This window comes from Phyllopteryx taeniolatus, chromosome 14, assembly GCF_024500385.1.
Source record: "Phyllopteryx taeniolatus isolate TA_2022b chromosome 14, UOR_Ptae_1.2, whole genome shotgun sequence".
NCBI lineage: Eukaryota > Metazoa > Chordata > Actinopteri > Syngnathiformes > Syngnathidae > Phyllopteryx > Phyllopteryx taeniolatus.
In genome coordinates, this window is record NC_084515.1 from 21712722 (window position 1) to 21737674 (window position 24953).

At 40.7% G+C, this 24953-nt stretch overlaps 1 protein-coding gene across 1 annotated transcript in view; it reads left to right on the forward strand.

Annotated features, from left to right (window-relative positions):
- LOC133488908 (microtubule-associated protein 4-like) overlaps positions 1–24953 on the forward strand; it is a 68844-nt gene that overhangs the window by 18499 nt on the left and 25392 nt on the right. The window contains 5 exon segments of the mRNA XM_061797429.1: positions 2323–2409; positions 4563–4595; positions 4598–4630; positions 6465–6704; positions 9740–11011. Coding sequence (XP_061653413.1) covers positions 2323–2409; positions 4563–4595; positions 4598–4630; positions 6465–6704; positions 9740–11011 — 1665 coding nt within the window.

The following is a 24953-nucleotide window of genomic DNA, read 5'->3' on the forward strand; positions in this document are numbered from 1 at the left end:
ACAGGTCAATTTTACATTTAGCGACATCTGGCCAACTTCTTAACTTCATAGTCAGGCTTTGATGCCACAGTTTAAGGCCTGACTGTATCATCATTGGCTGGCTTTTCAGTTGTCATTGGATGAAACACAATGTTGATTAAACAATATTGCAACATCACTTGATTGGTCATGATGTCACGGGATGTCATGATGTACCATGCAGCTTAATCACTAAACATGCAGCCCCATCAATTACCAACTGTATTGGCTTTGTCATAATAAAGCCTTTGAGGAGTAAATGTGTACCTGCACAACAAAGGAAACCGGAAAAGGTCAGCTTTGCATCTTTTGAAATACTGCAGTACATGATGTTGATTTTTAAACCACTCACTTCTATTTTTGGGGTGATACCCAACTTTGGAAGCTTTTACTTGCACGAGAAATGTAGGGAGGGCTTTCAGTTTAGTGATGCAGAAACGCAGTTAGGCTTAAAAGAAGAAGTTTTGACCTTCAGGCTTGAGAATGACTGCAGTCCTCAGAGGCCTGACTGGATTCCACATTCGATGTGTGTACATCTCTGGAGTCCGTTACACAATGGATCTTTTTACTGCCTTCTCACCTTTCTCCGTGCTCAAGTTTCTGGCACACCGATAACACTGATGCTCAAGATACATAGTAAAAAAAAAAAAAAAAAAACTGCTCAATGCAAGCATGGAGCAAAGAGTTTGCTGCTCACCGACACACTTAATGCATCATCTTAATGCAAAACTTCTTGCATCAAATATGAAAGTTGCCTGAAAGAGAAGAAATACAGAATTCTCTTGGATTTCAATTTTCTTTAAAAGGAGTATGGGGTCTTAAGGGTCCATACTTCACAACAAATTGATTTCATATAATTTTCGCTCAAGAAAAGGAAACTGGCAGTCATTTCCAATAACAATCCATTTTGGAGCAATTTGTCAATAACTAATTGCTTTTGGAACGCCCCATTTTCATCAACAAAATTGACACTCCCCCATGCCTCGGTGTGACATCAATCGCAGAAGTGGAGACCCAATTCACTGCATAGCCAGTGTGGACAAAGGATGGTACCGGTACTATAATATATAGTGGCAGCATTAACTCATTTTTTATACATCGTAGCTGTCTAGTGCAATCCCCTCACGTCCAAAATGGCAACCTTTCAGGAAATAAAAAAAAAATGGCAGCTTGCTTGAGTTTCCAAACACAGCTTTGTTCAAGCTGGTATTATACCTTATACTGCTGTCATACAGTATATCATTGCACTCTCCTCTCCATATAGGTGCCAGCTGGTTCCTTAATTTCTCTCTTCCGTGAGTCACGGCTATCATGTCACCCTAACTAGTTATTTATTTCTTTCTCACAGCCAGCGAGACTGGAACGGCTGGTTCCGTTTTTCTTTCCAGCTCCACAGGCCAGCGACTCTGGCGGCACCGGCGAAAACCGCGATCAATTGTCACCAAATCTAATGTGGACATACTACTTATGCCCACTTCGAAACGCCTACGGGCAATTTAGAGTCTTCAATCAACCTACCATGCATGTTTTTGGGATGTGGTAGGAAACCGGAGTACCTGGAGAAAACCCATGCAGGCACGGGGAGAAGATGCAAACTCCACACAGGCAGGGCCGGGGATTGAACCCAGGTCCTCAGAACTGTGAGGGAGACGCTCTAACCAGTCGTCCACCGTGCCGCAAGGCTCATTATTCTAAGTGAAATCAGTCAATCAGAAAATCCTGTAGATTAGATGGACGTTTTGCGCTTTAGGCATCAATATTGTAATAATTGTATATTTTGCCATTTGTGTGAGTGTGCGCATGAGTCAGTGTGATTGGCACTTCTATGTCCTTCCATGGCACTCACAAATGTGATGATTCTAAGACACTACTGCCAAGAGCAAGTGTGGCCGAAGAACCACAGATGCTGTCGCTCCCTTCTGGTCGAACGGTTGCGATGGCCCCTTCAACGACACGTTTTGTCTGCATGCGTCATTGTCAGAGATGCACGAATACTCGCATGCATCGAGAGAGAGGGAGAGACGCTTGGTGCTGGTGCATCCGGTTTTGGGAAATGTTTGACGTGCAAGCAGCAAGTGACAGACAAACATCATGTTTAGATCTTTCTCGGGGATGAGTACAACAAGAGGGATAAAAAGTGTTTGCGTATGACCATGTATCCCTCTTCCCAAGTGATCCCCGTGAGTAAATGCCTGCAGGAAACTGGCCCCTGATGGCCTCCATAGTGGGTGAAGTCAGTACTTGGAGATAATTATTTTTATATATACGGTATCATCTTAGCTGATGTGTTTTTTTCCCCGGCAGGACTTGAGACGACCTCTTCAGTGATTTTACCAGGTGGACGCCAAGACCCACCTGGACAACCAGCATTCACTTCTGACTACCTGTCTGGTAAGAGTTTGCAAGTGAAAAATGATTTCTTTGTTACCTAATGTTTACTCTAACTCAAATTTGCAGTTTTATCTTAAGGAACTATAACTTGACTGTTTGCGTGACTGCTAAATGACGGTTTTATGTCTTTGTGGCTGTGGCACATACTGTAGTCTGTCCAAGTTGAGTTATCGTACAAGTTCCTCTCCTTCAAGGAGTTTTTGTATGTGTTTTGGGTCGTCAGGCTACTCTGTCCCAACTAAGCCTTGTTGCATTAACTGATAAAGCCTGCTTGGAAGAGAGGCGAAATTTCTTCTGAGACAACCAGAACAGTCCAGTGGCAATCGATTCAATGCCCAGAGAAAGAAATTACCTGGATGAATGAGAATATTCATAGGCTTGTTTTGGGTAAGCACAGAGCAGCTTGGGTGAATAGAGCTATGGATGGCTTCTCAAGCCTCAAATTCACTATATGCCAAAATCAGGGATCAACTCCTAACCCCTTCCTCTTTGCAATAGTGATGGATAGGCTGACAGAGACTGGAATCCCCATGGACCTTGATGCTCGCAGATGACATTGAGATCTGCAGTGAAAGCAGGGAGCAAGTGGAAGAACATTAAGGTGCAGGCATGCACTGGAAAGGAGAGGAATGCAGATTAGCCAACGTAAAACAGAATATACGCCGTGTGTATGAATGAGATGGGTCGAGGGGGAAGCGATAGCGAGGGTGGGAAACTTTAAATACAACAGTCCAGAGCAACGTTGAATGTGGCGAGGAGGTGAAGAAACAGATTCAAGCAGGTTGGAGCGGGTAGAATGGGTAAGTGTCAGGTGTGTTATGTGATAGAAGAGTCTCAGAAGAAGAAGGCTAAATGTCATATTTAGCCGTTATTTTTTTTGGACATTTCCCGTACACAGTGTGGCACTGAACTCTTGCAGACTGGAATTTATGCTATTTAGTCAGCTTTCACCCTCTTTGTGAGCCTCGTCGCCTTCACATTTGTCTTTAGTAAGACAAGTAGTCGTAAGTGCTCTATTGCGTTGGGCCATTGAAGAATATTCCATTTCTTTCCCCTAAAAACTTGATTAAGCTTTTACATTTATTGAAATCAATGTTTTAGTGATTTCAGAATGGTAACAGCAGTACAAAGACAATGTTGTAACACTCGGGACCGGTCTTGGTCTCGAAACCACATTTTGAAGGTCTTGATCTTGTCTCGTACTTGACTCCCAAAAGTCTTGGTTTTGTCTCGGTTTCTGACTGGCTGGAATGAGGATTTTTCCATTGAGACCTCTCGAGACCAGCACTGATCTTTTTTCAACTTAAATAATGTGATAATATTGAGAAGCACTTGGTAAAACAACGAATACAATTCAATTTATGTAACCTTATTACTAACCTTCCACCAACCTCACAATGACTGCAACCTTCGCGGTGTTGTGGCTGAGGGACTATCCATCCATCCAAAATGGAAATTGGCTTTTTTGTACCGTTACAAGCATTCATAAACTAGCTTTATACTTGTATTTCATTTTTAAACACAAACAATAATTAAAAAAAATATTTAGTTGAAAAAAAAATTAAGATTTGAGTTTTTTTTGCATGTTACATTTTGAAGGAGACCCGAGCGGCACTTTCCCGCATAGCAAGCCGTAATCTTCTATTCGCAGATAGTCGCAGACAGCCAGCTCAGTCTTACTGACCTGGTCAGGAGGTTCTCCACTAGTGATCTTCGTGTTGCTGGGTTGTCCAGGAAGATGGGTCTCGTTTTGTTTGTTTTTTCAATTTTAGTCTGAGTTATTTCATTTATTTTCATTTAGTATAATAAGCGTGATAGGAACTGAGCACTGCAGCAAATCGTGAAAAGAAAGGGCTGAAGGCTCTCTGTAACTCTCAGAAACAACCCAGGCTAAACTTGGCTCCTTCCCACATACAAAGATGTTAGTTGTTCAGTCACGACGAATAACTTCAACATACTTCCTTGCCGTTGTGTGGCATTTTAGTGTTATACAAAAAAACATGAATAGGTGAGTTTTTCAGCAAATAGCTGCGTAAGGGTTCCACTGAAAAAAATGTGATTTTATGAATACCAAACCAAAAGTTGATGGGGGCTCACTGGTATTGTAAATGACGAACTGTCTGGTTCAGTCTACCTCGCTCTTCCTTTCCAAGGTCCTATGATGGGTGGGATGACTGACCAGTGGAGCCAGAGGATACCAGCATGCCTGAGTCATTTCTCGGTTCTCTTATTTTTCCATCTCATTTTGATGACTGAAGTACCGTCATTTTGATGTTAAAGGTGCCCTATTTTACCAAAGCAACTTTTTCTAGTATTTGCGATGTAATATTGGTTCAATGGTGTGTCTGTAAATGTGAAATATGAATTCAAATTGTTGAGTTCCAGATGTTTGTCTGCCAAGAGGCCTGAAATCCGGTCATTCAAATTTCTCCAGCTTGTCTACGTCACTGGCAAAGATCTCTGCCTACCACTCCACTCCCGAGCCAGCACTATCAACATAACAAACGTGTGCTCTCACAAGAGGGTCTTCTCCACGGAGGCAACCAATCACAGGAAAGGGAGTGGTCTTTGCCAAATATGGGCAAAGCAGATGCAAAACTGGGTCAAACAGAAGTAACTGTCAAAAGGGGCTTTGTCTGGACACGCGTATGACCAAACTAAGGTGGTTTATTTTAAATTAAATTGACACTTTTCTACTACGTCAATGTTAGAAAGTAACTCTATGGAGGTCTAAATAGCCAAAATATGGGACCTTTAAACACAATAATCAGACTATTTTGAGACTATTGATGTGTTAATTTAGTTTATGTCAGTATTATTTATATTATTGTTTTAGTTTGATATACCATAAGGTTGAGGTCATATTTACGAACTATAAAAATGTCTATCGTAAGATCTGTTATTGTGTCATTTCTGGTGTAAATACTGAAAACAAAATACCACCACAAATTCTCAACATCAATAATCAAAACCAAATGTGCAGGCTTCTCTATGTACAGAATTGGCAGGTCTGTGCGCTGTAAAAAGCGTCCTGACGTCACAATGTCTCCAATTTTGTGACGTTCATATTGTGGGAAATCTGAAGTTTAAGTTGTATGTAACATTTTTACCTTGTATGATTCCTGGCACAACTGAATTGTTAAGGTATCTACAGTAGGTTCAAATCAAATTAATTTGCTGCTACCATTCATTCGCAATGAGTGCCTGACAAAATGATTGAACTCAAGAAATAATCTTCAAAGCTAAAATTGCTAATTAAAAAAAAATGAGAGAGCAGACTTGGATGGTTTGCACACGTCCAGAGGAGAAATAGTGAGTATATTGGTAGAAGGATGATGAGGATGGCGCTGCCAGGCAAAAGAGCTCGAGGACGACCAAAAAGAAGGTTGATGGATGTAGTGAGGAGGACATGAGAGCAGTTGGTGTTAGAGGAGGATGCAGCAGATGCAGGCTTACATGCAAAAGGATTACATGCGGTGGTGACCCCTAACGGGACAAGTTCCCTGAGAGTTGTAGTTCACTTCTTTTAATATAAAAATGACAATTTTTTAATTTTATTTTTATTTTTTTACATGATCTGGTCTTTTGAACAAGATAATTTGGATAATGCAAGTGAAAGTTGCAATTAGTAGGCAGCAGTTGCTCATCTGGAAGAACTTGAACTTCGGAATCAAAGAGCCACGGTTCTGGTCTACTGTGCACATAAAATGGCAAGTAGTTGTTCGAGGGGTGCTAGCCCCTTTCCTGACTTCTGCTGAGATGACCTTGAGGAAGGAACTTACGCACCCCTCGCTGAAGATGTTTTGCACTGGTTGTGTGCCCCTTAATTTTGACATCTCTCCTCATATGCATGAGCTGCTTCTCTGTGTGGTGTACAACACAAAATGTATACAGCTGAGTGTAAGTTGAATTTCCCCTTGAGGGGTTGTGATTAGTGTAAAAATGAATAATTATGCATTTGTTTTGTGTAAGAATTTTATGAAAATGATTCCCAAACCTCAGTTGCCATGAAATAGAAACTGTGAAATGAGAAACATCACCGTTTCCTGTTCCAGGATTCTCTCAGTCTGGAATGAGTGGGAATATGGGTTCCAGCCTGCCACCTTTCCAGACGAACGTGAACTCATCTCTAGGCCAGATGGGGACGGGAAAAGCTATGGATGCACAGAAAACCTCCGGCCTATTTGGTTCGGAGCCCCAAAACATCAGTATTACCAGTGGCAACAACCCTTTCAAACCAAGTGATCCATTTCCTTCTGGTGCTCCAGGAATCCATTCTTTGGATCGCAGCCCAGGTAACAGAAATGCTTTGGTTGCATTTGTGACGCTGGGGCAGAAAGGATAGTTGAAAATCAGTGAAATGACAATATGAAATATTTAAATTGCATGCACTATCAAGCTTGTCATACTGTGCCCAGCCTAGAATTCTGTTACCTACGATCAGTCCAGAAATGAAAGCTGCAAATATCATTTTTGCAGCCCCAGTGTGGGCGGTGTCATGAGCAGTGTAACGTGACCGCAGAGGACATACTTTGAGCAGCAGAGGGCAGCCTTTTCGCGTGACTGAGCAGTTACAGTGCTGTGTTTACACTATGTCACGTTTATTCGTTTATTTATTGGAAGTGCACAACTCAGTAGTTATTGTAGCATAAAGAGAAAAACAAGATAATAAAGATAACATTGCCTGGTGGGGTCTATTCAAATTAGAAGTTTAAAGGAAAATTAAAAGCATCATAATTACACGATCATCTACCGCTGTTAGCCTATATAATCATCATATTTCCGTCTGATTTATAAACAGGAGATATTGTTGCCCACACTGTGTTTTGAGGCAGCCTGCGCTGTAACATTAATGCATCTATTGCTACTGTGCCAAACTCAGTACATCCATTAAATGCCTTAATACTCCAACTCCTCTTTGAGCTGTTTATCGCAGGAGATTCACCCGCCACGCGGATAAAATAGCAGCCAATCGATGAGTAGTGAAAAGTCGGATTTAGGGTGCAATGCACCTTTTCCTAGATTTGGATTTATGTTATCCTATGATCTAAGACCTAAGATATTTTGGACGAAAAGAGAATGTGATAAGCAGATTGAAAAGGTCATGGAAAATCAGTTTGTTTTTAACATTCCCTGTTTTCAGTTTAGGTCTATTTGTTCTTATTTCTGCCTCTCGTTCTGTTCCAGCCGGTAAATTGATATTTAGTAATATTTAAAAAAATATATAAATACCAGAGCTGTGATTGACTGGAGGCCAGTTCAGGTTGAACCCCGACACCTCGCCCGAACATAGCTTGGTTAGGCTCCGGCACGCCCGCGACCCGCGTGACGATCATCGCTACGGAAAATGAATGACTGCATGAATAAATAGCAGAGTTCTATATTGTCTGTAATGACAGGACAGATAGCAAGAAACAAATAATTGGATAATTTCAAGCAAGTTAATACACACAAGATTATATGTAGATTTTGGGAATAATTTGCATGCATTGTTTGTCATTCCCTATCTTTTGTGTTACGTATTCCGAAACGTTGTTTAACATGATTTTATTTAGTTTTGTTTTTTAGCGTTTTTGTGTCGGTGCATGTGTAGCAATGGCGCATTGTTTTCCATGATGCTCTCAGCACGCATGAATTTGTTTGGAACCATGCATGTAATACTGTATCTGCAATGCACTGCATTTATTGTCATCTATTGCGGTCATTGACTTTGTATGTCTATTCTGCGATGTTGTGTGTACCTGCTTCATAAAGAAGGCCTTTTGCACCCTGGGTCATGGTGCTAATGATGATGTCAATTAAATGGGAATCCAACTTATGTCTTCTCCATACCCACTTTAATTGGTAATTGGTTACTGAAGTGTGCTATGAATCTTAAAACAAATTTAGAAATACTAAAAGTGAATATTATTATGAATGATTGTATTTTACAGTACCTCTAAAAAAATGTAAAAAAAACCAAATGTCAAATTATTACATTACATATAAAATAATAATTATTATTTAAGTTTGAAGAAAACAAGTACAGTGGAACCTTAAATATCTACCGCAATCTACTCTGTGAAGTCGGTCCACAATTTGATTTGTTCATATTTTTAAACTATAAAAGAAATGGACATTGAATGAATCTATCCCAAGGTCAATCTGTCAGTTCCATTTCAGATGCTGATTATGTTACCTTATTGGTAATTATCGATTACTAATTGTAACCCTTCTTTGGTCACAACAAAGTCCAAAGAAAAAGCACACTTGTGGAGTTAATACTTCCCATGGTCACTGTTCTGGTGTCCTACGGAGCTACAGTATGTGATCTAAGTATTGCAAGACGTCTTGTGCGATTTGTTGAAATCTTGCATGGTGTCCTGCAAGAAATTTCTTTGTGACTTTTGAGGCATGGTTTTCCTGGAACCTTTAGTTCCGAGAACTGAAGGATGTTACAATTTGAAGGCTCCACTGCACTGCTGAGATGCATTTCAAATAGGATACATTTTCGCATAATACTGTATGCAAAAGCTCAAGAGTGTGTCTAAAGCAGCCACACCATGGTTACTATCCTCAATCAGAATGTGAACAATTACATTACGGTCACCTGAGGTCCCTTGAATCTATTATTGAAGCAAATGATTCTTTTGTAGTCATGTCAAATCTTTAATCTTGGCCATATAGTACAATTAAAATAGAATACACACATGGTCCTACATCTTTATTGCAGCAAGCAAAGACATTCCCCGTCTCTGGTGTCAAACAAGTCTCTGTCCACACCAAAAGAATACATATTGTCCACATGGAAAAAAAAAATACATCATGGCATTCTTTGTCTCTACAGGGTTTGCCATAACCCCCTAAAAAGGCCTCATGGATATTATCACTGAAAGATCCCATGCCATCAAAAAGTATTTTTTATTTTCGATAAAATGTCCTTTTGTCGGGTTTGTGGGATATTTAGGGTTGAAAACGAAGCTGAAGATGCCCTTTTTCAAGCTATTATATTTGGTCTTTTTTGCCTATCATTAATATTCAACATGTAATGAAGCTCTGCAAATAAGCTTTGTTTTGCATAAAACAGTGGAAACCTTTGGATTTTGATGGAAGGGGACCTTTAAATATAAATACAATAGGCTAGGTGATATTTTGTTTTCAAAGAAAGGAGACAAAGCTTCAGAAATCGTCTTCAGACCCCGAATCGTTTTTACATACTGAAATGAGACGAAAGCCAGTAAAGCAAAAAGACCTTCAGTAATTATTTATTTATTTTTTCTTTTTGGTGGTTGATTTTCTGACACGGTATGTGACTGGTTCCTGCTCTTATAAAACCTTCCCCCCTCGGCAGCTCCGACCCTCTCTCCCAGCGGCTCGGTGGATGACAGCAGCCCCACTTCCTCCGCTTCTGACCCCCTCAGCCCTGAGCGATCGGCGTGTGAGGCTGGCAAGCAACAGCAGAGGCGGAAGAAGAAGAAGAGGAAGGGGCGTGGCGAGACGTACGGCTTCTTGGATAGTCAGGAGAATAACGGCCATTCCGACAAACGCGGCTTGCAGGATAAGGGCGGACGGGAGGTGGAGGAGGATGACGAGGAAGAAGACAACTGGGAGTGGGAAATCCGTGAGAGTGGAGCAGGGGGTCGAGTGAAAGGCAAGAAGTTGAAGAGTCGGGCAAGACTTCCAGAGGAGTGGGGAGCACCCCAGCAACCGGTGTCTCCCATACCACCTGCACTTGCTTCTACCTGGGCTACAGCAACAGACTTTGACTCTTTGGACTCCAAGGCTCTCAAGTCCAGCCCCAGTCAAGGTTTCTGTGAGTCTATGCAAATACCGACAAGTTTGAGCATTCGCTCCCACGATAGGCTTGCAGCAGATTCATCTCCCCGCTCCGTGGAACCCACGCGTGTCGATATCAGGCCTGTGTCTACCGATGTGACCGGCAGACCTCAACCTATTCGCTCACCCGGCAACGCTACCAACAAGAGTAGTGCAGTCGGGGTCATTAGTGGGAATTTAGCATTGGTGACCGGGGACAATCTGAGCCCAGTCTCCCAGACATTCTCTTTTTTCGATTCAGTCCTCCAGACTCCACCGGGTTCTACTCACGACTCACAGAATGCCACCCCTGTTACGAACACACCCGTACTTGCTTCAGCTGCCTTGTCCACATCAGCAGATGTTGTTGTCCCTTCTTCACAAACCTCCTATGGTTTCTACCCACCCAAGACCGCTTCAGATGTCCCTCCAACCTTTGCTGTGTCATCAAAGGCCCTGCCCTCACCTGTCACAGAAACCCAATATCCTAAAACTGCCCTTGAGTCAGTTCTCAACGTTGATGCTAAGCCTTTTGTCCCCTCAGCCTCGCGCATAACCCCCGTGACAGCTCCAAGTCCAAATGCGTCCACGACTATTGTTCATGCAGCAGCCTCTTCCGGAAGCATCGGTGGCGCTGCAGTCGGTTGTCTTCCTTCCACTATCAGTGAAGCTGCAAAGCCAGCATCATCAGAAACTCCCGCCAAAGCTGCAGCCAACCCCCCTCTGTTCACCACACCTGCAGTCCCTCCCTCTCTCACACACTCCAAGCACCAGGAGTCTGCGTCGCCAGTGCTCCCCCCACTGGAAGGTTGGTGAACTACAGGGAAGAGTATGACTAACATCGGGCTAATAATCGAAAATAGTTCATGCTGGTATAGCAGGAAGTTGCATATATTTGTCATGTGCTGTGCATGCCTTTTTGTTTGCGGATGGATTACCAGGCTTGCTTGGTCCTTGGTCCATATTTTGAATGAAAAGGGTTCGGCAGGTTAGCATACAACAGCACACCAACCAAAAAATATTCAAGACAATATTCGGCTTTATGACTTGACTAGAACGCTTAATACCGACAACGTATATTCCTTCATAAGTGCTTGCACAAATGCTGGACCAAATTAACAAACCTTGATTGACGGTTCCACTCTGCTTTGCGACTGTGTATTGCTCTATAACCTTATCCGTAACCTCTTTATTACTTGAACTGCTAAATCAGATTGCTGAAATGCTTTCTTCTCCGTCCCTTCCTCTTAAGGCCAAATGCTTGTTTAACGTCTCTCAGTGCCCTCCAGCCAGAGAAACAAACATTACCCGAGTCCTCGCGGTGTGAAGCCAGCTGGCAGTAAAATGTCTCTGCGCTGGTCCTCGAGATGCACACAGTTGTTGTTATGTTATTAAAAGTAGACTTTATTAGAGTTTGAAAGATTAGGCATCATGTAAAAAAATAAATGTGTTTCTACTGTGCATATGAAAAGTCTACATTGTGTTCAAATGCCATGACACCAAGGTACAATTCTTTCCAAAACCTTTTCCACCATTAATGATATCTGTAACCTGTACCACGCACGTGATTTTTTTAAATCTTCTAAGGAAGGAATAAACAATTGAGATAACATGGTTGGTTCTGCAAGTGTGCACACCCTCTTGTAAGTGGGATGGCGCTGTGTCCAGAATTAACTAGTTCATTACAACTCCTATTAAACGGGAGTCAGCGCATACCTGCCACGATTTAAAGTGCCTCGCAAGTTTAGATGTTCTGGTAGGGTTTTCCTGACATTATTTATTTCATTTAATTTTTTTGCTTTCTAGCAGAAGACTCGCAGAAACCTAGCATTCGAACAGGGGCCTGAAGACTTTTTAAAGTATATCCACTATACCTATTTAATGCTAAAAATGAAATCCCCCATACCCTTTACGTTTTTTTTTTTTAAATTAGTTTAATTCTGACCTTAAACATAACGGTAATGTCTACTGAAGGGCAGTTTATACTGTAACGCTGCCGTACGTTTTTGTGTCATTTACAGGCTACTTGATATATTAATATTTGGATCACCCTTTGTCATTGTCTCAAAAAATGATGCAGTTGTGAAATACTTTAGATCAGCCATCATCATCATCACCAACCATCTTAGGTGTAACAGTTTTATACTATGCATTTGTTCATGAACTGTATTCACTCATATAATACTTCCAACTTAATGCTCTGCTTATATTTGTTTTCTCTTGAATGAAAAGTTATTTTCATAATTTATTGTGCTATATAGGTTTCATCACTAAAATCTGACCAGTAAGTGGCAGTGTGTCTTTAAGCCATATTTTTTTTCAAATTAGACATGGCAAATATTCTGAATTCATATATTTTCTGTTCATCTAATGATACTTTCGATATGGTAAAAGAAGTCTCAAGGGTAGTGTTTTTTTCCACCCCTTCTGGTGTAATTGTGACTAATCTGAAAACTGTCAACTGCAACTTCTTACTGGACACTTTTTTGCACTTCCTTGAATTGATAATGTGTGATAATATATTGTTTGACAGTTAATGTGTAATGGAATTGTGTACGTTAATGTGTCATAATTGTCTTTCAAGCATGGTGATTGTTAATGTTGTCTTTCTCTTTTCCTCTTTCTCAAACTGCTGTCATCGAAGTAGCAACAGGTAAGTCATATTTCAATAAGTTTGTTCCATGTGCATATCATGAATTTATCTTTGACGCAAAAGAGTATATATACAGTGAGCTCTCAGAACTCATAGAAATCATGAGTTTTTTTTGGGGGGGGCTTGCTTAATTTCCCCCATAGAAATAATAGAAATCATTAAACTGCAGTAATCCCTCCCCCTGTCCGCTGTCGAAGTGTCCTTGGGCAAGACACTGAACCCCAATTTACAATATGAAACAAATGCAAGTAAAGAGCAATGTTTAGCTTGATTTTAAAAAGAGCACCGCAAGGAATTCTGGGAAGCACCATGATGTTTTTTTGTTGCCTACAATGCTCTGTCAATGTGAGGCACATTGCCTAATGGTTTAGCCAGCAAATCGCTCGTCCTTTGTACGTCCGGGTGGCTTGACTATCATGTCACTCAAGCAGAGCACACCTGCCTTTTAAAGGCATGTGCTTGTGTGAAGTGTGTGAATGGTGATCGCAACTGAACAAATGCATAACTGCGCCTTTCTAAAGCCGCACATATTGACTTGGAAGCAGCTGAACTGCGCTTCCTACCTTGGACTATTGTTATTCCATTGAGCACCTCAACTCACCAGTCATGGCATCTCGTGTATAGGATTGTGTTATATTTTAAGAAAACACCGATCACAATTGGGTATAGGTTGTAATAACTGGCTAAACAAACGCTTACTACATAAAGTATACTGTACATTCCTTAAAGTCTGCCAAACGACACTGTCAAGAAATGATGTCGTCTGTATCAAGGTGGACTGCTTTTTTAATTGTTCTATATAGCAATTTCCATTTTCATGTTTTTCTTTATTAATACAACAGTATTTACATTTCCATGGGATAGAAAGAGAGAGAGGCATACCTGTACCTTGTTTTGAGCTTGCGGTTGTTGTTTCACTTTGTCCTGAAGATAGATAGATAGATAGATCTATGTGCTGCAAATATTTAGCAGATTCAAGGTTTGGAGCTGTTTTGTCAGATGTACCATTTCGTGGCATACACTTAATCGTCCCATTTACCAGTCTACTTTTAATCTCTGCTTCTGCACCTTTCTCCTCAAATAGTGTTCAAAGAAATGATCTCTCGCATGTCTGCTCATTTCCCCTTGATCTTGAGGAATCTGTTCCTGCTGAGGACATGCGGAAGACCGTGCACGAGAAATGATTCCTTTTAATTGCTGCTAATAGCGTTGTGTGACGCAGTCTCGGTCATTTGTCGTCAGACAGACTGAGTTTAACATTGGATTACAGTGTGAGGATGCAGCAACATCTGTCAGCACTCTTTTTGCTGCTGCTTGTGTGATCTTTTGGATTTAAGTGTTGTTGCATCAAGTTGTTTTTATGTCAATACAATGGACACTGATTGGTTTTTTTTTAGACTTTAACACCAGGCAACTTTTTTTTTTTTTTTTTTTTTTTTTCCAATTTCCTTTTTAACCTGTCCTGTTCAGCCGCTTGAACATGCAGAGTGGTAGATCTGTATGCCTTTTATGTTGGAACAATTTTGCTGTGTTACGGGAGTTTGAAATACTCCGTGTTTTTTTTTTGGTGAGGTTTATTCAAAGTTTAGCAGGACAGGAAAAGGTTTGAGAGGACATACAGAAGTAACAGAACAGACTAGAGGAATAGAGGTAAAAACCGTTACAAAGGAGTTGCGTTGTTATTTGTGGACACCCGGTGAGGACATGCAACAACTAACCAATAGGACTAGATGAGTGGTTGTGCAAATGTCTGACTGGAGCTGATGTAATTACTTTGATTTAATGAACCAGGTTCCGACACCGTTTGATTTTGAATATGTTTTGCGGGGAGGCTTGACAATAAAGGATTTAGCTGAAACGGGGCTGTGTCTGCTCTCAATCAGTTAAAGAACAATTAAGAGACACATGGCTTACCTGGCTTACCTCTGGGAGGGGGGGGGGGGGGGGGGGAGAAGTTACACAAATGAGGTTTTCATTAATGACAGGAAAAGTTTAGTATTTTTGTACTAACTTATGTAAATATGTTAAACTTGTTTGTTGGCAAACTATTGTGATGCTTTAGTTTTACAGAGGCAGCAATAATTTTGTATTGTATTGCAAGTTCATTTCATTGTTGTTCGGTATTTTTTCACAACTTTATATTTAATTTCTTATTTTCTCCTCGAAATGCATGAGAATCTGACCAAATTTATTCTACTGGATCAGGAAATTTTTTTTTGTCAAAATTCACATTTTATTTTTTATTTTTTTTATAAAATAAATCTTGGCAGTCCTTCCTCCAGTTTGATTTATTTTACCCTGTATCTCACGTTTTGCCCCTTTCTGTCTCCTACAACCACACGACGTCTTCCGTTGGCCGCCCAGATTCTCTGTGTCTCTGTCACAACGCAATAATCACTGCATCTGCACTGCAGGGGTGGGGTGGGCAATCGAGGGCGTTGGTGGAGAGGGGAAGGCGTTGTCGGGGAGACGTGGGAGGTGGTTGCCATAGCAACTAAGCCACTGTGCAAGTGAGGGATGGAGGAATAGAGAAGGAGTGGACTGGGTGTGACAGTCAGTGAGGTTGAAGATTAAAAATAGACACGCTGTGACAAGATCCCCAACACTACCCCTCCTACAGCCCCCTCCACCCTTTTTGTCTCTTTTCCCAGCACCGCAGGCAGCCAGGCAGGCAGCTGTAGCATCCTCTGCCTCCTTTTGGCTTCCATGTCTCCAGCCGCTCAGAAATATCTGACCTTCAAAAGACCATTTACAATGACCTCCGTCTGTCTGTGGTTAAAAAAAAAAAAAAAAAAACCTAATCTGAAAAAACAATGCTCAAAGTTGAAATGGGGCACATTGAACAAACATTTATACCCATTACAGAAACATGCTTTACCATGTAGGTCTTTTTCATATAATTCGAATAATAACGGTAAAGACACTTATAAAAAAAAAATATTTTCCAATTTAGCATTTTTTTTTTTTTAATATTGGTTAATATCCCCTATGCTTAAACAAGCCATGCTTGAATTCCTATCTTCAAAAACTTATTGATGATTTAAAATTTTGGGCCAGAATAGTAAGGACAATCAAGAAATATCCATCCATTTTCTGTACTGCTTATCCTCACGAGGGTCGTGGGCATGCTGGAGCCTATCCCGGCTATCTTCGGGCGGGAGGCGAGGTACACCCTGAACCGGTCGCCAGCTAATCGCAGGGCACATAGAAACAAACAAGCATTTGCACTCACATTCACACCTACGGGCAATTTAGAGTCTTCAACCTATCACACAAGTTTTGGGGAAGTGGGAGGAAACCGGAGAAAACCCACGCAGGCACGGGGAGAACATGCAAACTCCACACAGGCGGGGCAGGGATTTGAACCCCGGTCCCCAGAACTGTGAGGCAGATGTGCTAACCAGTCGTTCACCGTGCCGCCATTCAAGAAATAAATACACAAATTTCATGGTAGTCCAATGCAAAGACTTTGTTGACAGAACCCATTGACAGGGCAAATGGTGGTGGCCCACTGAAATAGTCATCTTGCATAACAGTAAAGAGAAAAGTGTAAATGCTCAAGACATAAACAACTTCATAGCAACTATGTAAGTTGCACAATTTCCATATTACCACTCAAATTCTGGATATATCCATCCATTTTCTGAGCTGCTTCTCCTCACGCGGGTCGCGGGCGTGCTGGAGCCTATCCCAGCTATCATCGGGCAGGAGGTGGGCTACACCCTGAACTGGTTGCCAGCCAATCGCAGGGCACATACAAACAAACAACCATTCGCACGCACATTCACACCTATGGGCAATTTAGAGTCTTCAATCAAGCTAGCACGCACGTTTTTGGGATGTGGGAGGAAACCGGATTGCCCGGAGAAGACCCACGCAGGCACGGGGAGAACATGTATATTTTAACAAATGGCTGTAATATAACAGAGTGAAAAATTTAAGGGGGTCTGAAAACTTTCCGTACCCACTCTATGTACATATATTTTTAGATGAGCAGGATAATTGAATATAGTTAATGATGAGGAAAGTTGTTTAGCTCTTTGCTTGTTTTGTATGATTTTTATTTTTTTTTACGCATTCCGGTTTGGGTAGAGTATACACTGTATTTCGCACTCTCCTTCAAAGTTTTGACATGTGCAGTAGCTCCTCTTCAATGCAATCAATAGGACCAAAATGGGGCACAGCATCCTAGCGTCCTAAACTGGCCGTCCATCAGTGACAGCTGGATGTGATCTCAGCTCCGTGGTACGAGGGTTGTGTATGTAAACACTAGCTCTCGACTGACAAGTCAAACTTCAGTAGTTAAGACAATTGGAAAATTTAGGAGATATTAAGTAATGTAGTGAAATTTGCACACCAACTTTTGAGACGACAACGTACCAGCAGATTAGCAGAACCTCAATGTGAAAAAGTGCAGAGAGAGAGGAGAGGGGAGAACACTAAGACACAGTCTCTTTGGACACCAGTCAGTACATCACCCAGCATGGATTAAGACGGGTATGACTCAATTATATAGTAATAATTCTAATATACAGTATGTATAGGTCTGTATATAATTTTTTCCCCCAATCAAGTCGTAGCATGTCACCGCAGTATTCCCATGGGGAGTATTACAAAAAAAGTTACCCCATAAATTCTCCCTGTTCATAAAGAAGTGTCCTGTTTAGGCAGGTTGGGGGAGCAACAAACGATACACTTCCCTTTATATACAGTAAGGGTGCACAGCTGCGTGAATTTTCCGGGTATGACTCAATTATATAGTAATAATTCTAATATACAGTATGTATAGGTCTGTATAGTTGGCAATGAATTTTTTCCCCCAATCAAGTCGTAGCATGTCACCGCAGTATTCCCATGGGGAGTATTACAAAAAAAGATACCCCATAAATTCTCCCTGTTCATAAAGAAGTGTCCTGTTTAGGCAGGTTGGGGGAGCAACAAACGATACACTTCCCTTTATATACAGTAAGGGTGCACAGCTGCGTGAATTTTCCGGTCAAGTCTAAACTGTCATTTACGCACCCTCATGCCAGCTACACACTCTGATTTTCAGCTTGTGTTGTTTGGGTGGTCGTGTGTGTGTGTGTGTGTGTTTATCAACAATTGCAGCATTTGATGACTTATGACTTTCAATGGTAGATTATATTCGAGCTAACATTTTACTCTGCAGTTGCATTAGCAGATATTGGATTTATATTAAATTTCCACACGTTATGTTTCTACAAATTTGTGTACACTGCCTTGGCTCATATCCAGATTGGCTGTGTCACCTGAACCTTGCATTAGTGTAAAGTTGTAATTTGCAAACAATTGGAATCAGTATATGCATTTATTACCGTAATTTCTCGTGTATAGTGCGCATTTTTTACCCCCCAAAATTGTAAAAGGTCATTCGTGCGCATTATACATGGGCATAGGAGAGAATGAAAAATACTTTCACATTTTATAAATGTATGCCACCATCAAGAAGTTATGAAAAAGCTGTACACTTTCATTCCACGATCCCACCGCCCCTTAGAGGTTATGAAAACATTTTACACTTTCATTCTAGTATGTCACCTAGAGGTTATGAAAAAGGTGTAGACTACACTTTCATTTCAATATGACAGGGGTACATATGACTGCACATATGTACAATTGTGCTCATAAGTTTACATACCCAGGCAGAATTTGTGAAACATTATTATTATTTATTTTTTTATTTTTATTAAATACGACTGATGACTGAACAACAACCATCATTAATTTCTTTATGGTTATGTTTTGTTTAATGATAAGGCTTTTCTGAAATGCTTGACAGTTTAATTTGAATCCCATTAAAATAAAAGTAAATGTGTTTCGCCTGGTCCTTCATGTTTTCTTAAAAGAATTGTTCACATCTTATAAATTCTGCCTGGGTAATCAAACATATGAGCATAACTTTGTGTTTCCTCCTTTACTAAATAAAAGTAGGGCTGTGAATTTCAAAATAAGAGCAAGTAAATAAAAAGCAAGTATTATCCATCCATACATTTTCTACCGCTTATCCGAGGTCGGGTCATGGGGGCAGTAGCTTTCGCAGGGACGCCCAGACTTCCCTCTCCCCAGCCACTTCATCCAGCTCTTCCGGGGGATCCAGAAGCGTTCCCAGGCCAGCCGAAAGACGTAGTATTATATTATGTGTTCAAATAAAGTGCTTCATAATAATTCTTTGAAAAAACTAACAAAATACAGATAATACTTCATGTTTTGATCATATGGGCAGAAGCATAATCATACATTGTATAAATGCGTTGAAGGGTTGTCCAGAATTTTGAGGTCAACTTTGGGAGTGCGCATTATACACGAGCAATCAGGGTATATGTATATATCTTCAGGAAGCAGAATTTTACCACCACCATTATATAATTTTGTGGAGTGGATCAGTGTTAATGTAGTCAACTTTGTAAATAAATGCGAATAAAATACATTTTAAGACGAGCAAATCAACATGGTTTAAATACATATATATTATGTTCTTTTTTCCCCCCATGTTGCCAATCAAGAGGGGGCACGACCTCATCAGACTAGTCAGGGTAATTGCAGTCTTCAGTGTTCTTGTGCAAATCTCTCCACGTTTATGTGAAAGGCGGTTGTCATATGCCAGCTGAAAAACCGTGACAGCCATTGTTCTGTATGTGAGCATGGCTGTTTATTAAATGCATGTGAGTGTATGGAACTGTGTGGTCTTGCATATGCTTGAGCATGTTTGTCACTAGGGACTAGATGAAATTTAGTGCCAGCGAATGAGGGAATATTCCTGGTTGTCATGTGATCGTGTGATGTCAGGAAAGAGAGAGAGCGAGAGAGCAAGGTGTAATTTATCCCCACAGCTGATCTGTGCAGTGCTCAGAAAGGAGGCAAGACAACCAGACACACATTCGCTCTTATCTGACTCCTCCTGCCTCACTTGTTAAGACATGCAAATACACATTGCATGCACGCACTCCTCACCCTTTGGCACAATCGCGCACACAAACCAATTCAAGGCATCACTTTAAAAAGGATGTTTTTTTTCCCTTCTTTCTTTAAGCTCTAACAATTAGAGCATTTCACCCTACTGGACAAGATCCTAATGACGCTAAGTGGATACTAAAAAGCAAGAAGAAGACAAAGACGAAGAAGGACTCAAACAACAGAAAAGACTAAGGAGTTAAACAACAAAACTGCTCGAGAAAAGGACGGGGACGCCAAGAGGAAAATGTCCTTTTTATCTGGCTCACAGTGGCAGCAGCCTGGCATTATTGCTGGTAACAACGGGTGCAGACAACCATCGGGTGGGCATCAACAGCAGCCACAGACACCTGTAATTACCCTCTCAGCTGCCAACATCCCTGCTGTCCTGGCCTCCTCTCCACTGTCACCCTTGACATTGTCCTCTGCACACCATAGTGGCTTGCATGATCCAGGCCAGATGGCACCCGAAGGAAAGGTTGCTACCACCCCTTTCGATGTGACTTTAACTGAAGACGAATTGAGATTAGGGTGTGGCAAAACATCCTCTGGAATTACACCAGAGACCCTGGGTCTAAATCTGCCTGTGCTGAAGGTAGAGGATAACAAATCAACAGGTGGGAGACTGAAGGAGGGAAAACAAAGGGAAGGAGTTACACTAGGGAGTGCAGGAGACACTCCCAGCAGTCCTCTTTCTCCCTATTCCTCCCCTTCCTCTTCATTAACTTCTCCTTCTGTCTCACCTGGGAAATTATTCAACTCCGCATTGGAACCTATGCCTGGATCAAATGTTAAATTTGGACCAAACCTTTTACAGCAGAACTTGAACTGGTCTCTCCCAAGCAGAGATGGAGTTTTCATTCAGCAATACCAGGAAGTTAGACAAGAACAGGGCACACCTATTCCTCCAAAACAGGAATCTGTGTCTGAGGAAGCAAGTGCCAGGTCACTTTCAGGAGATAAATCTAATTGGGGAAATACTCCTTGTTCTTCTTTATTTTCATCTTCTTCACCTTTAAGAGGGAAAAATCCTGATAAAGAACCTGCTGCTCAGTCTATATCTAACCTAACGGGAAGCAACATGGCCTCATTTCCAAGGCTTTCAGTAGCCCCTGCCTCATCTAATCAGGCTAATATCATTGGGGAGGGCAGAGTGATGGAAAAAGGAAACTCAAATCATACTGAAAAGGTGAAGTTGTGCCCTCCACCTTGCACAGGTGGCACAGAAAGTAAGGATGCAATATCACAAGAGTCAAATTGTATTGAAGACTGGAAAGTAGCATCAGGTGTTACTGTAAACAGTGAGACAAAAAATTGTCACGCCAACGAGCTGCCGCAGCGAAGTGTGGTCAGACGAGCAATGTCTGATTGCTCACACCTGTCTGTTCCCACATTAAATGCTGAAATATTCCTGAACAGTATGCGAGGCTCATCAGAGATAGCACCGATCAGGGTGCCCTACCCACACATGGTGGTCCGGCGCTCGCTTACAGTGACAGATGCCACGGAAGCTTCAGCTGCAATGGCATCGATGTTGTCATCTCCATTAATGATATCACCTGGGTTACCATCATCTCCACCACCTAGGAGACATCATGGGAGCTGCGAGACCAATGTTTTAATTTCTGTGCCAACCCCATCAGGTATCTATGTCCACCGACACGCTCTTACAAAAATGTCCATTGAGAAACTACTGTAGAGAATGTCACGACACAATGTAAGATTTTGTTTGTATGATACAGTCAGGTCGATGAATATATCTTAGTTTGCCCAGGGTTAAACTATCACCATCATGAACTCAACTCAACCTTATTTATAGCACATTGCTATAAACACTATATACTATATATGGATATATACAATGCTATAAACACTGCTGAAACAAAGTACTGTATGTCAATAAAAAAAAATTGAGGATTAAAATATTAAACATTTAAACATAAAACAATAAACAACGATGCAAAGAAATACAACACTAAAACAAGGGCAAGCTCCTGTTGAGTTGAAAAGAAGGAATAATAAAGGGTTTTAAGACATTATTGTTGTTTTTTAAATGGACAGCAAGGGGACTTGTCTGATGTGCACCGGAAGGTCGTTCTATAGGTTGGGATCAGAAATGGAAAAAGCTCTGTCCCTTTTGTGCTTCTGTGTTAACTTCGGTTGCTGGTCACTGGGCAGGAGTGTATGCATGGAGCAGCTGAGAGAGGTAAGGGGCAAGACCATTTAGAGATTTAAAAGCATATTTAAGACCCCTAAAATAAATCTAAAGTGCATAGGCAGCTGGTGGAAGGAGGCCAGAATAGGAGTTATATGCTCCCTCTTACGTGTTACAGTTAAGAGGAACTGGAGACCTTTGAATGGCTGAACTGGCTGACTCCAAAGTAAAGTTCTTCAGAGTAATCCAGCTGTGATGTGATTAAGGCATGGCTTACTGTTTGAAAGGGCTTCACGTTTTCCAGTTGCCCAAGGTGAGAGATCAAAATCAATGTCCAACTTAAAGTTTGAGACAGTTGACACGTAGCATAGTGTGCCAATGGGTTGGATTAAAAATAATAAGAATTGAAAGAATCCATAAATACAAAAATAAAATGTTAAATGAATAATAAAGCATAATCTTTTGCCGGTTGAGGTTCCGCTGTACTTCAACTTGCAGAAGAGCCTAGAAACTGACAACATGGTGGGGAATACAACCAGATGCTATACGTTTGTTTTAATTAAACTAATGCTAAAAACTGCTTATATTTAATGTGATGTTTTGATTTATAATTTACATTAAAGGTGTAGTTTTGCTCAACCATATCTAATTGATGCATGGTTGTCATGGTTGAGTTAATTAATAAGTAAACTGATTCCAATGTTACTTTGTGAAAAGACTTGTGGTCATGCCTCCAATTTAGTCATTGGAAGCCATTGTTACATTGTTAAAAAAGGCGATGTTGTTAGACTGCTTGAACATTTTAAAATAAGTAAACATACACATACAAGGTACTGTAGTAGTACCTGATCAAATCAGATACACACACTGAAAGCTTTACGATACAGTGCCTTCAAAAAGTGTTGGCCCAATTCTTAAATTTGTATTTATTAAATTTTTTGGGCAAAATGTTCCCACTTAAATGTTTAAGATCATCAGACAAATGTAAATCTCAGCCAAAGATGATCCAAGTAGACATAATATTTTTAAACGGTGATTTTATTTATTTATTATTATTTAAAAAACGAAAAACTGTTTGGGGCACTCTCAGCGGCAACAACTGAAATCAAATGTTTTCTGTAACTGGCGATGAGACTTTCTGTAGCAATATTTTGGCCCACTCTTCATTGTCAAATTGTTTTAATTTAATTTTATTTTTTTTCAAGGTCATGGATGGCTTACCACTGTTCATGTTTTCTCCATTTGAGGATAATGGCTCTTTTCTTGGTTCGTTGCGGTCCAAAGCTTTTGGGAATGGCTTTGTAACCCTTTCCAGACCGATCAATTACTTTATTTTTCGTCTGTTCTTGAATTTCTTTGCATCGTGGCATTTTGTTGCACCCTTTTGAGATATTTTTGCTCACTTTGTTTTGTCAAACAGGTTCCATTTAAGTGATTTCTTGATTGAACAGGTTTGGAGGTAATCAGGCTTGGGTGTGGTCAGTGAAAAATAACCCAAAACATGTGATTAGCCACAGTTAATTCATGATTTAACAACGAGGTCCATTACCTTTTCACACGGGTAGCTGTGAATGTCTTTTTTTTCCTAATAAATAAACGAACCATTGAAAAACAGCATTTTATGTTTAGTTGAGTTATCTTTGTCTATTTATATTTTTTTGATGATCTTAAATAAAGTGGGGAAACTATGCAAAAATGTTTCTGTATATAACTGGAGACAGTATGTACAGTACTGTTTTTGTTTTTTTTCTTACCAGTGCATTATTTTAAAGAAGGGCTTTCACTGATTTACGAACCACCTAGTTGACAATTTGGTTTACGAACAGAACTTTTGAAGAAAAATGAGCTCAGTTCAAGAACAGTCTTGCCATGGCCACAGAAGGCTGATTTGTGCTTTTTTTTCTCGCCGCGTAAACATCAATGGCTCCATGCATCACACATTCGTGCCTAACACTCCGTGGGTCTCCACGTTGGCAAGCCGCTTTGAACATCTTTTTTTCGGGTGTGATCTTGCCGACGAAACAAAGAAGAAAGAGACAAGCAGGGAAACCGGTCCTGGGCTGCGAGTGTTAACCGCATCGAGAGAGGTGCAAGACTCCACGGGTTTCAGTTTTGGCCACGGTACGAGAGCTCCCTGGCGATACCGTTTGCGAGGCTTCAGCTTTGTTTGCGTTCACGTGCCCAAAATGGCCACCACACCGCACAATGCAATGTGGTTCCCAAAGCATAGTGTTTTTGAAAAAGTTAAGACTAAGATTTTGTGCAGTGATTTGCTAGCGAAGACACTGTGCTATTTTCAATGATTTCGAAATCGATTGGTATTTGTTTTTAACGGCACACCGATAAAAATATGGTAACTATAACTTTGTTGTGGGATGAAACTGATTAATTTTCATTCACCTAAATGGGAAACGTGCTGGGTCGCAAATTGAGTAACAGAATGGATTCAATTCGTAACCTGAGGTTCCACTGTATATCGTAATTCAATTACTGTATCCCTTGTCATTTTTCACTCTCACAGTTATATCCGCATCTTTGTATTGGTTGCACTACATATATTATATAAAAATAAAAATTGAATTTTTCCGTGATATAAAAGTCAGAGCAAAATATCAAATTAATCAAAGATAAGCCATGTATGTATTTTTATTTCCTCTGTTGTAGTCTATTCCAATACTCTTTTCATGAGTATACAAAATTCTGTAGCATCCAGATCTCTTTAGAGCAAGCAATTATCAGCGAAAAGCTAGAACATTGATTAGACATTGACTGCGCTCATTCAAATATAGAGCAGCTATTTTGAGCTGTGCCTGTGCAGGCAAACACTTTCTCTCACACACACACACACACCTACACACAAGGTACTGTATGTGTGTCTAGATGAAGCCCTTCAAATGACGTGATCTTCAAGATTTTTCAGACACAGCTTCACTGATAGCAGGAACTGTATCTGTCTTTTAGATCTGCGTT